At 34.5% G+C, this 13,730-nt stretch overlaps 1 protein-coding gene across 3 annotated transcripts in view; it reads right to left on the reverse strand.

The window, feature by feature from the left end:
• Positions 1-88: 88 nt before the first annotated feature.
• Positions 89-13,730, reverse strand: part of Ints6 (integrator complex subunit 6) — an 89,044-nt gene continuing 75,402 nt past the window's right edge. For all 3 annotated transcript variants that reach the window (XM_004633102.3, XM_023717213.1, XM_012515149.2), the window contains 6 exons: positions 10,551-10,677; positions 9,681-9,823; positions 9,043-9,274; positions 4,625-4,993; positions 3,392-3,485; positions 89-703 (listed from right to left, as the gene is read on the reverse strand). In XM_004633102.3, the coding sequence (XP_004633159.1) occupies positions 610-703; positions 3,392-3,485; positions 4,625-4,993; positions 9,043-9,274; positions 9,681-9,823; positions 10,551-10,677 (1,059 nt within the window). In that variant the 3' untranslated portion in view covers positions 89-609. The remainder of the gene's footprint in view (positions 704-3,391; positions 3,486-4,624; positions 4,994-9,042; positions 9,275-9,680; positions 9,824-10,550; positions 10,678-13,730) is intronic.

Genomic DNA, 13,730 nt, shown 5'->3' on the forward strand with positions numbered 1-13,730 from the left:
GTTAAAAAGCAAGGCCTTTAAAATTGCATTATTCAGACGTTTTTAAGTGATTACTTTAAATGTGATTATTTCCTAAACCACACAAGAGTAAAATAGAGCATTTATTGATGGGATAACAAAAGTGCTTTTCTTAAATATTCTTCAAAATACATTTGTACAACTTACAATAATATATCCAAAATAACTGTATATACAAAACATTACCTAGTTTTAATGTATGTGCTTTTTTCCCCAAAAATTCAAAGTAACTTTTTAATTTTTTTTGGCAAAATTCAACCTTAACAGAGGTGACAATTTAAAGGTTGGTTAAGAAAATAGAACCTGAGGGAAATTGACACGCAGAGTCAATGACAAGCAAGATTTGGAGGAGTATTTTTAGTTTGTTAAATAAAAATGTTTCTTAGAGTGATACTTCTTCACATTACAAAAATAAACCAAAATGAAGAAAAGGTCACTGTAAAATGATGGAAAAAGGATCTGTTGACTTGCTTTTAGTATTTCAAATATCCAACAATGCATGTCAAAAAATGAATGCAAGATCACAACAGTCTTGTATTTACTTTGTATTTGGAGAAAATAGTGAATTAAGTGGCCACATTCTATTTTTGTTTAATTGCTATTAATATGGTTGATTTGATTGGCTCTTCGATGAATTTCATCCAAGAAGTTCTCCAGTTGTTCTATTAGCATTCGTTTTTTAAACCTGTACAAAAAAATAAATAATATCACACTCAAATACTTTTTAATGCTTAGTATATACCAACATGATGTTTGAAAAATAAAATCATTTTTTGCTTCTGGGAAAATTTTTCACAGTGAAATGGAAAATCAATATTCTATGACATAAATATGTTGGAAGATTTACAAATTATTGTACAGAATGGTAACAGAGTTTGTCCTTAAAACAGAGAAGTTAGTCCTACAGACAATGGGAAAGGAGTCCATTATCTCTTATAACTAAAGAAAAAAAAGGGAAGGTGTACCCTAACACATACAAGGATTCCAAATTCTCAGATTTGGGATCTCAGCAATTATTGCAGTCTCCTCATGTTCTTTGAAAGTTAAGTGTTGAAAGGGATATGAACAAAATATAACTATCATTCCTCACAAAATGCAAAAGAAAATGAAAACTGAACAGTGGCATATAACATCCATGCCTACTATCACAAATTAAAAGGCAACAAATCAGAGGTTAGATACCTGTAACACAAGCCACAGAAAATAGTTAAAAGTTCAAGTGGCAAATCTTAAATTTTTATAGGTATGACAAAACTGCATTCATCTATAGAAGCATTAGTAGCACTAACGCTCTTTGCTATTCCTATTTCTTCTCTCAAATAATCACCATAGTATCCTGTTAAATCCAGGATGGGGTTTGAGCTGACAAAAAAGCAGAAAGATATTATCATAAAGAACAAAATACTGGATATTTACAATGATTTATGTGCACCCATGTTTACTTACAGCAGTGTAATTTGTCACAGATAAATCTTGGAAGCAACGCAAATGCCCATCAATTGAGGAATGGATAAAAAAAGATAGGGTGTTTTTAAAAATGGAGCATCATTCAGCTTTAAAAAAGGATGAATTTGACAGTTTTATAGGTAAATGGATGAAATCAGAAATCATACTCTCAGGCCTACATGTGCAAACATTATATTGTCTCCTTAGAGTAAGAAGCTGAAAGAGTAAATAAAATCTGAAGGGTAACAATAGATATTGTGAAAATGGAATGAACCGGTTCAAAAGAAAGGAATTACTGACATGAGAAGGACTGGAAAAGAAATGGGGGAAGGACATGTATCTATGCATGTAAGCAGGATGGACTGGGTAACTGTACTGTAGGTTTCTGCTGGTTTATGGGAAGGAACAGTTAATGCTTAATTTTTTCATTTTTTTTTCATTTTTTTCCTTTTCCTCTTTTCTTAATTTCTTACAACTATTTTTGTCTTCTTCTAATTTTACATGTATATATCTGAGAATTTGAACAACTAATTTGAAGAACACTGTGCAATACAACAAATACTGTTGAATTCATATTGTTTTGTTTAATGAAATTCTGTATTATTTGCAATTTTCTTAATATTTTATATTCTCATTTTTTTTTAATTTTAAAAAAAGAACAGAATAGATTGAATATTCAAAACGATGTTGAATTGATGGCCTTATCATGATCCTTTAAAGTGGACGATGCTCTATTCACTCAAAACAAACAACAGCAACAACAACAAAAACTTATCTAAAACCTGTATACAGCATGGAGGCCAGGAGACTGATTAATGGGTATGCTGACATTTGGAAAGTCAGATGGAATAAACCCTAACTTTCCTCATAACAATATAAAAATTAAAACTTTGATGAATAAAATATGCTTTTAAGTTTATACAACTATGCTTCCCAATTAACTGAACTTTTTAGATGTATAATTTTGATTCACATTATTTATACTAAAGTATATAACCCAGGGCTATTGAAATAAAATCATCATTTGTTTAACTCTATTCCCTTTGATTTGTCTTCCCATGTAAAAATAAACTGCATTCAAATATTACCTTCCTGGGCTATTTCTAGAAGTGTTTTTTTTTTTTTTTTTTTTTTTTTTGGGGGGGGCGAATGCCTTCAAGGCATGACTGGCTGTCTTGTGTTGTGGGGATCGAACCACAGCAACCTGAGCCTGACTGCTTTGTTGAAGCAGCCACCTAAAGAACTGAGCTAAGGGGCAGGCCCCCCTTCCTGGGATATTTCTAATCACTAAATAATACATATGGCTAAAAAATTATAGGCTGTAAAGACACAAAAAAGCTACAATGAAGGGAAAACAACAATTTTGAAAAGTATCCAGTAATTTGCAGGGAGAAAAAGTACCACCTAATTCCTGAAGAATTAATGTATGGCAATATTTTAAGTGAATTTTTTGCCATAAACTAGTAAGTATACATATATATGTTGGTATGTCATATATATCTCCTGGCCTCCATGCTGTATACAGGTTTTAGATAAGTTTTTGTTGTTGTTGCTGCTGTTTGTTTTGACTGAACAGAGCATCATTCATTTTAAAGGATCATGATAAGGCCATAAATTCAACATAGTTTTGAATATTTATTGTTCTTTTATTAAAATTAAAAAAAATTGAAGAGAATACAAAATATTAAGAAAACTGCAAATGATACAGAATTTCATTAAACAAAATAATATGAATTCAACAGTATTTGTTGTATTGCACAGTGTTCTTCAAATTAGTTGCTCAAATTCTCAGATATAGGCATGCAAAATTAGAAGACAAAAAAAAGTTATAAATAACACAGGTGCGCAACGGATATTAAAATATTGCCTATAGATATAATGGGAACTCATTTCACCACCAGTTCATAGCATACAAAAGCTTATTTACCTTGATGCTTCTTTAATGACATTTTGTAAAAATATTAGTTTTGTCTGTAAACTGCCTTGCACATGCTTCAGTAAAGTGAAGATTCTTTCATATTCTTGAAAGAAACAAAAAAGAAAAAAAGTGAGTGGCTTTTATTTGTACTTATTCAATATTTTTCTCTTACCATGTTTATATTAAGATACAGCACAATGAAATATTCTACCTAAAAGCTTTACCACCCTTTAAAGATTTTATAGTGATTTCAACATACATATTAAATATATACATATATATAAACATATATTAACAAAGATTAAATAACTTGTCAAACTGCATTTATGGCAAGTTTCCTCTGAAGTATCAAAGTTTAAAAGAATGAGTAAAGCAGTTTTTAGTATTCTGCTGAAAAATAAGAGGCAAGTTAGTAGCCTTGACAAAAACCCATCCTTACCATTTAAATTCGAAACTACATCTAATATTGTGGTAATGGGGAATGGAAATGGGGAACACACAACACAGCTTAAGGATGCTATTTTAAGTGTTCACCTACGACTCTACCAATATCTGAATCTTACCTACTTCTGGTCCACCTGCAGGTCACTGTACCTTGAGGGTGGTAATCTATTAACATCTTCTGAATAAACGCCAATTAATTCTCTTTTCCCTACAAAGTTCTTTTGTATTCTATACTTTTTTTTTTTTTCTTTTTCTTGTGGTACTGGGGATTGAACTCAGGACCTTGCACTTGCCAGGCAGATGCTTATTCTACTGAGCTATCTCCCAGGCCCTTGTATTCTATACTAAACATCTTTCCTAACTTTATTTTTTGGCCTAAATATAGTCCTGGTCACTACCATACTTTAAACACAGTAGTATGCACAATAACAAAAAAGGACATTACAGACATGAAGTTATTTAATATTCACTACGTTTCTGGGTTAGCTGCTAGATTAAAATTCCAAGTGCTGGTTCAAATACTTTAGACTCTTGAATTTCTGTCATGATAGGAAATACACATATACAATTATCTGTATTATTTTCTTTGGCTCTCAGTCTTTGCTGTCCATCACACCTAATACCCTAAAACCTTAAAATATAGTAGATATTATTTGGAAGCTGAATAAACAATCATATATAGTTCAGATATTATTCAAGACTATCTAGAATCAGATTTACATTTTTAGTTGACTTGGTTTTGGTTTTCTGGGCATAGAAAGAAATCAAATCTGAGGTTTGTCTCTTAAGTATACATACTTCGTCCCGGCTTTCGGATCTCTTTCATTATTTGTGCTTTTAATTCAGTATTGACTTCTTCATGGCTTCTGCAATGCATTACTTTCTTTCCCTTGTTGAGTGAAGATGCTGGTATATTCTCTTCAGCACATTGTTCTTTATCTCTTGGCTCCTCATGATTTTCTAAAAACCCGCCAACAGTGAGGTCATTAGTTCCCAAATGGTCATGATCAAAAGCCTCTGTATGATTGGTTGGTCGCTCCAGTAAACTGGCTGGAGAAGATGTTGAAAATTCAGTATCCATAGCATTTGGTGTAATGTCTGATGAAAGTTGGTCTGCAACATGATTTTCAACCACGTCATCTATTGCTGAATTAGTAGTTTCTGAATCTAAAAACAAAGGCCAAAAAAATTGAGAGCCAATATTACATACACAATAAAAAAAGCTAGAGAAACATTACTAGAGTAAATCAAAACTGGTTCCCTTGGCTAATGCAAATTTAAAAATTCTGTAATATGGTCAATGTGAAATGGTGGGATTTCAATGAGAAGTCAAGAATTTACATAATCTGTACAAATCTCTCAAAGAATAAAACATAAAATTTTGCTAATTTCAACAAGCTTTTAGTTCTCTGCTTTACTCTATGGTAATTTTGTTGAAAAGCAGCTTTTTGTGTAGGGTTTCACTACACAGCCCAGACTCGTAGTAATCCTCTTGATTTCTGCCTCCCTAGTGCTGGGATTACAGGCATGCACCACCATGCCTGGACTCCATAGCTAGGTCAGTGCGCCCGAGGGCAGGGCCGGCGCAGCATGCAGAGCTGAAAAGCAGTTAGGCTTTAACTGCACAGTAGTAGCCTATCCAAAAAAAAAAAAAAAAAATCTTTTCAGATCTGGAGAAAAATATTGCTTTCTCTCACATGTTCCTTATGAGCTTACAATAAGGACATGAAGTCACTGATTCCCTCATCTCTGAGGATAATTTCAAGCCTATGTACTCTTAAAACATACAAGCAAGCAAACCATTTGCTCTTGTGAGGTTCAATGGTACCATCTTGTCATCCTCTTTGCTGCATCATAACAGTAAACCTAGTGCATATGTTTGTGCCCACCACTCTCCCTGGCATCTGATCAGTCCATCCCCAAATCCCTCCTGGCGCTGGCTGGGGCAGGGTGAGGTGTGTGTTAGGGGAGGGCGATATTAAAATGATTTGTGGACAAATGGTCTTAGTACCACCACCGAGTTTCCTAGAAGCCCAGCCAGAATGAACAAGAACCAGTAGCTTAACTAGATTCCTAGGTGATTCTCATATGCAAAAGTTTGAATGTACAGTGACAACCAATGTCTAAGCAGATCATTTCTGTAAAAACCTGGTTATGCTGGCTGCAGTGCTGCATGCCTGTAATCCCAGCATTCAGAGGCCAAGCAAAAGGATTGCTGTGATTTCAAGTCCAGCTTGGACTAGTGAGCTCAAGGCTAGTATGAAACTCCATGATGAGATCCTGACTGAAAAATTGAGTCTCAGCAATTCCCAATTCTTATCTTCAAAGAACTTTCTAGCTGTACTTTCGCTTCTCCCATTCAACACAAAATCAGAGATTAAAGTATGTAACCCTCATCTTTGTAGTACGTGTGCACTTGGCCTTTAACAGAGCCAGACTTTTACTCTAGTAACTCCTCTACTTTGTCGCTATTAATCAGACTCTTGCTAGACCACCACTCTTATTGATCAGGCTTATATGCCATGACAGATCACTTATTTTTTTGGTTTGTTTTTTAGCAGAACCAGGGATTGAACTCAGGCCCTTGTGAGAACTCAGGCTTGCCAGTGAAGCACTTATTCTACTGAGCCATCTCCCCGGGGCCCAATAGATCACTTTTTAAAAACAAATTCTCTATTTTTAATGGCCTCCTACTGCATCTGCCACAGAGATGACTGGCTCTACCTGCTTGCTCTTCACCTGCACTTGGAATGACAGACACTGCTACAAAAAGCAGGACACAGCTCTAGAAAGCAGTCAAAATCTGTACTTTGATCTGCAGCAATAATTAGAAATCTTATTACAGCCCCTTCTTTTTTTCCCCCACAGAAATATGTTTTCCATTGTCTTTAAATCTCTGATTTTCCCTATTTCCAGTTCCTTTTCAGCAATATTATCTCACTTCCCATTTCACTGAAGAAAGAAAAGTAAAGGCACTGGCCAGAAACTTCTGAATTCCCTATATCCATCCCATACAATGGAAGCAGCATTCCCTTATCAGTGCTCTAATGAGTTCCTCATATCTCCTCAGTAATTTTTTTTTTTTTTAAATGTGTGTGTGTGGCCAGCTCAGCCCACCAGGGGGCGGGGCTGGCTGGCATGTGGTGCTGGGGGATTGAACCGCGGTCCCTGTGCTTTGCTAAGCTTGTTCTAAGTAGGTGCTTTAGACCACTGAGCCATCTCACCAGCCCCAGTAATTTTGTATGATTATGACTTTCATCTTCATTTTCTACTTCTCCCTTTGTTTACCAGCACGTGAACACTGTCAAGTCTCTGATCTTAAATCAAAATTACTTTCAACCCTATGAATTATTGTAGCTACCAGTCACAATTCCACCTACTCACAATAGCTAATCTTCTTAAAATGGTTGCTTATATGACTCATTACCTCTATTTTTTTCATTTCTCATTTTTCCTGAACCTTCTTGTTAGGCTTCTACCCTCTACTCTACAGAAACTACTCTTGCTAAAATAGCCAACAATCAATAGATCTTTTCAATCTTCTGGATGGGTCTATTTTTTAAGTACTTAAGATCATCAACCATTCAATTCCCTTTCCCTTTAGCAGCCACAAATTTTTTTCATATGTTCTGATTATCTCTTGCATACTTTCCAGTTAATCTCCTTTTCCATTTCTTCTCCTTGGCATTTTTTCAAGATTTTGTTCTGGTTTCTCCCTGTCCCTCCCCTCGTTCATTCCCCTACTTCTTCCCTTTATACGACTTTTCTACATTGCAGCAGGCAATAAATTACCTCTCATGCCTATCATTCTATCCCAATTCACTCTTCTGGTATCCCAAGCTCAAATATTCTTCTTAGGGTCTCCACCTGATCACGTAATACATATTTCTGAACTAAACTTACACTTTAATTCTTCTTCTAGCCCGCCTACTATCTCAGGACAGAAGCCTAACTCCTCCTTTACCCAGCATTTAGTTGCAAGTTCTTCACTGGTATAAGCTTTTAAGTATTCCTTAAGCACGTATTCTTACAACCCCAGTCAGATTGTAATCATCTCTTTCCTGGGTTTTCCTGTGTATGCACAAAAATTACTTAATAACAAACATCCAGTCAGTGTTCACATTCTCCAACTACATTATATATTTTCTGCTTGTAAAACTGATTCTGGATCCAAAATAAGCACTTTTTTTTTGGAGGTGATGGTGATATGAAACCATCTCTTTTCTCTTTTCTGTAGAGTTTACGATCTGAATTTTGCTGATTTTATCCTTGGCTTTCATTTAACTTGTTTCTGCCCTCCTTGTACTTCCTTTTGAGTTTCCAGACCCAAAGACTTGATCACATTTGAATTTAATTTTGAAGGGCTCTGGGGGAAAGGGCCAAGTTCATCTCAGAGAGAATATTATACAATTTCATCAAGGGGTATATAATATTTGGTTTCTTTCCAGTTAAGATGTTACAAACGAGGAATGATTATTGTTAATTAAAAATTAATTAGTTCATTAACAGTTCCTTATATTCATTTTTGCCTCTAATAATATTTCATATTATAAAAATATAATATTCTAATAACATTACTGTCAGCATGGTCTTTATAAAATGCTAACTACACCAGATCACAATCTCTTTCACACTTTTTAATGTATTTTATCTTTAGCTTAGAGATTCTACAACAGCTTCCAACACTCTCTGTATCTAGATTCTTTCAGTTCCCCCCTTACCTCATGACTAATATCTCCCACTATACTTTAAGATCCCTTTAAGTCCTTTTCTTTACATATACTCAGATTATTCTTCTGGTATAGGCAAATGCATGGCTTGATTAACTAATTTCTACTCATCCATTAATGTAACTTCCTCAGGAAAAGGATCTTGGCCTCATCAACTAATGTGAATCTTCTTACCAAACACTTCCACAATATACTTTCTTTTAAAATATTCATCACACTTCTAATTATCTATTCAATGGTTTTCTTTCCCTGTCTTCCCTGTTGTAAAGAGGATGAAAGTCACTGTCTTATTCATTCCTTGCTATACCTATATGCCTAACATTGTCCATAACAGAATATGTATTTAATAATCAGTTGTTCTGTTTAACCAAAATTGAAGGCCATCTTTCTATTAGTATAGTAATATTCCTTTGAAATCTTTGCTAAAATCTCTAGCTTAAGAAAGAACCAAAAAGCAGGGAATGTCTTCAAGTTCAAAACTCTTACTTTTATGAAGTGGAAGGGGTTTAATAAGATCTGGCTGTGCTTGAGTTATAGGTGCAGGTGGTCCTTTTCCTCCAATATGATTGTTAGCAACAGGATTCTGCTGTCTGCCTCGTAGTAGTGGAGACATACACCGACGTCTTTTGGGGATCCCTTGCATATTTGGTTCTCCAGGTCGTTTATGTTTATTTTGAGGTCCAGCCACAAATTCATCTGCTTCATCTATCATCATTCCCTATAAAAATAACGTGATCTTCTTAGACTTACATTCAATTTTTAAATTATCGTTTAAATTGTCAAATGACTGTATTTATGGAATACAATGTGACAGTTTGTTCTATTTATACACTGTAGAAAGACCTAAGCTAATGAACACATCTACCATAAAATTTTGCTTCTGTTCACAAATTCCATACCAGGTATCAAACACAATTGCAGCTATCTTCCTCCCCAAACATAAAAGTAGCTATAGTCCTCAAAATTGTAAAACAAATGTAACTTCATGAACCAAGGTACCACTGCACTGTATATTCTAAGTATATTGACTCTACCAAAAAAAGTTTTAGCTTTAGCTAAATGGAACCATTAAGTTGACAGTGCCTACCGCACACAAATTATGCAACAGAACATTTCAATATTACCTTTTTATCCAGTTTAAAGGGGTTACCAAATGTATGTAGCCTTCGAGGTTGATCAGGATCAAGTTCTCTTAGTGGAGAAGGTACTTGCTTGAGGTATTCCTGGTAATTTCCCATTTGTGCTATAGGAACACTGTGTACTTGATCTTTTCAGGAAAAAATATAACATAAATTAACCTCACCAGAATTATAATACCACTTAATTACAAATACGAGCGCTACCTTTTGTTATTCTAGACAATCTTCCTTTCTTACATACTATAAATTACTTTGGTTAGTGCAACTATAAGTATTATGACAAAACCTGAAATTTTTCAAGGGAAATTTTAAATAATGCTTTCACCACCTAAACAAAAAGAATTCAGTTAACCTCAATGCACTGAATAAGCAGTATCTCTTTTAAATAGACAAAATTTAATCAGAGAATCTGTAGAAAAGTTGCACTGACATAACTAACATGTTTAAATCACAGATGGCAAGAGTTTACATGGTTATCTGAATGTAATTTGGAGTAGCTGCCATGGCTAGAGTGCCATAGGTTCAGTAAGGAAACATCAGAACATGCCATATAATGGCCAACAATGGAGTTTATCAGACACTAATGTTCTGCAAAAAAATGATCACACAATCTTATGTGTTTGAATATGTGAGAAAATCTAAAAAGAAAACTAATTTCTTAACAAAGACTGTCACTTCTGAGGAACACAATTTGGGCAACAGCAATAGTATACAGCAAACAAAAGAACAGGGACTTTTACTTTGTTTGCTTACAGTAAGAGTATAATACTTAAAATATTATATCAGTACTCAATACTGTTTCAAATTATAAAGGAAAAATTCAAAAATTATCAAATATTAAAACCATAATCTAACCTTCATCCTGTCCTTTAAGAAATTTGCGGGTGCTTTTCAAAAGATTTGATCTCATTCTTGTTAAGTGATCCAAAAGATTCCGCCTTGGTATGTCATAAGCATTTCTAAATGTCTGAGGCTTTAAATCCTATTGGAAAACATCCATGGGAAAGACATAATTTATTTTCAAAAAGAAATAAGAGAATAAAATATCTTGCCTATAAGACAGTTTGGAAATAAGACATATTAAATAGCATAAAAGAAAAAGACTTATTATGATATAACCCAAATGTACTGTTTCAGGAAATCTAGTGGTAACCTCAACCAAATACTATCATCTCAAGTTCATACCTAACTTTATTATATAATATTGGGTAAATTCATTTAAGTAAAAACTAATTTCTAAATTAGAAAAACTGAAGGATTTAAATGGCTCTGATGAGCCACATACAGAGGCTCATACCTGTAACCTTAGCACTCAGGAGGCTGAAGCAGGAGGATTGCTGTTTGAGGCCACCCTGGATTACACAGTGAGTTCAAGGCTGGCCTACACTACATAGCAAAACCCTCTCTAAAAACTAAACAAGTAAATAAAAAGCTCTGGTATATATTTTACATACCATAAAAATCACATATTATAAATACAGAGTCTGATGAGCATTAGTAAATTTATAATTGTGAACTGATCATCAAAACCCACTTTTAGAATACCTTCACTATTCCTAGAAAGTTCTGGTACCCATTTGAAGTTGGCTCCTATTCTTAACCCCAAACAACAATTATTATCTTTTTGTATATTTCATTTTATAAATTCAATTTTATAATATCTAATTTTTCAATCTGGCTTCTTTCACTTAGCATGATATTTTCAAGATTCATTTCTACTACTCATGTATTAGATTCATTCTTGTTTACTTCAGAATACTATTTCATTTTATGGAGATAGCACATTTTAATAAATATAGCACATCATTTTAAATCTATTAGTTGAACACTGACTGTATCTGGCTATTTTATGCTATGAGCCTTTATACCAAGTCTTGAGTAGATACCTACAAACAGAATTGCTGATTATATAAAAAAACAACTTAACTTAAACTGCTTAAGAAATCACAATTTTCTATCTGAATCATTTGAACATTCTAGTTGTTCTGCATCTTCACCAACAATTCATACTTTTCAGTCTTCTACATTTTAGCCACTCTAGTACATTTGATATCTCATTTGTATCTTAATTTGCATTTCCCTAATGACTAATAAGGTTGTCCATCTCTTCAATAGGCACATTTACATTTGCATGTCTTCTTTGGTAAAGTGTCTGTTCACCTTCTCATTATTAAATATGAATCATTTATTTATTCTGAAGCAAGTCCTTTATTTGATGCCCACTGTTCTCTGGGCTATGACTTGCTTGTTTTTTTTTTTTCCTTTCCCTTTTTCTAAAGAGCAAAATAATTCCATTTAATGAAGGTCAATTTACCAGTATTTTTTGGTTTATGCTGCTTTTTGTGTTTATTTTAGAAATCTTCCCTGGTCTAACATCATGTAAATTTTCTCTTGGGTCTGTGAATTCTTTTCTAAAAATTTAAGGCTTAATTCTTACATTTAAGATCATGATCACATTAAATAAAGTGAGGTAACAAGTGCATCCCTTTGTATATGGATATGAGTTTAAAAGTTTTTTAAAAGTTTAATTTTGGGGCTGAGGAGATGGCTCAATAGAATAAGCGCTTGCCTGGAAAGTGCAAGGGCCTGAGTTCAATCCCTGGTTCTACCAAAAAAAAAAAAAATTAATTTTGCCCCAGTTAAAAAGTCATTACCAGCTAACTATATGTCTAAGGACCTACTTCAAGACTTTTTTTTCCCCTGAGCACATATGACATGAAAGGAGACTAACTCTTATGTCTTACCACATATAAAAATCAACTCAAAATGGATAAAAGAAGGGCTGGCCAAATAGCTCAATGGACTACATAGACTGAGTGTGGTGGCACATGCCAGTAATCCTAGTGTTTGGGAAGCTGAAAACAGGAGACTCACTATGAGTCCTACCTGTGTAGTGAGACCCTGAACTAAACACATAAAAAAAAAAAAAAAAAAAAAAAAAAAGATTAAAGACCCAAATGTTAGTCCTGGAACTCTACAACTACTAAAAAGTAACATAAGACAAATACTTGGAGATGTTGGTAAGAGCAAAGACTTTCTGGATAGGATCTGCAAGCAATCAGTAGAAAATAGAAAAGTAAATAAATGTGATTATATAAAAATAAAAGTTCTAAATAGTAAAAGAATCAAGTAAAGAGAATAACCTTCAGACAAGTAAAAAATATTTTCAAACTACTCATCTGAAAAGTTATTTGTATCCAGAATCTACAAGCAATTCAAACAGGTCAAACACAAATAAGCAATCTGATTTTTTAAAATGGTATCAGATGTATTTCTCAAGATACAAAATTAACTAACAAACACATACAAAGTCCAACACTACCAATTATAAGGAAAATATAAATCAAAAGCACATTTAGACATGCCACCTCACCCCAATTAAAATGATTATCATCAAGAGACAAAATACAACATTCAGTGGAGGATGTGGAGAAATAGAAAAATCTCATACACTCTCAAAATGGGAAATGTAACCAATATACCCACAGTGGAAAAATAATGGCGATTTCTCAAAAATCCCCAACTAGCACTCCCATATGATCTAACTATATACCATTATTGGAAACAGATCCAAGGAAAGAAAACTAGCATGTAGAAGAAACATCTGTGCTCCTGTATTTGTTGCAGTATTATTCACAATAGCCAAGACTTCCGGGAACCCCCAGACCCAGTCCTAGCCCAGGTCCGGTGAGTGTTGGAGAGCTTCCTGCTATGCTGCACCAGCAGGACCAGTCCTAGCCCAGGCACAGCGTGGGCCGGACCCTCTCCCACCCCCTCGGGATGCCTCCTACCACTCCGCCGTACCTCCCCACCCCTCCCGCCCAGTAGGAATTTCTGCTGACTTCCGGGAACCCCCAGACCCAGTCCTAGCCCAGGTCCGCAGCGGGAAAGAGCTGAGCACAGCAGCCAAACCTAAGCCAGACGCAGCTGGATAACTCCAAACTCTGTAGAGCTCTACCTGAACTTCAGTACGTGTGAAGGTTATAACTACAGCAAAGATCTACAACAAAGGGCAGAGGACAGTGCTACACAAAA

This window comes from Octodon degus, unplaced genomic scaffold (assembly GCF_000260255.1).
Source record: "Octodon degus isolate 3935 unplaced genomic scaffold, OctDeg1.0 scaffold00051, whole genome shotgun sequence".
Taxonomy (NCBI): Eukaryota; Metazoa; Chordata; class Mammalia; order Rodentia; family Octodontidae; genus Octodon; species Octodon degus.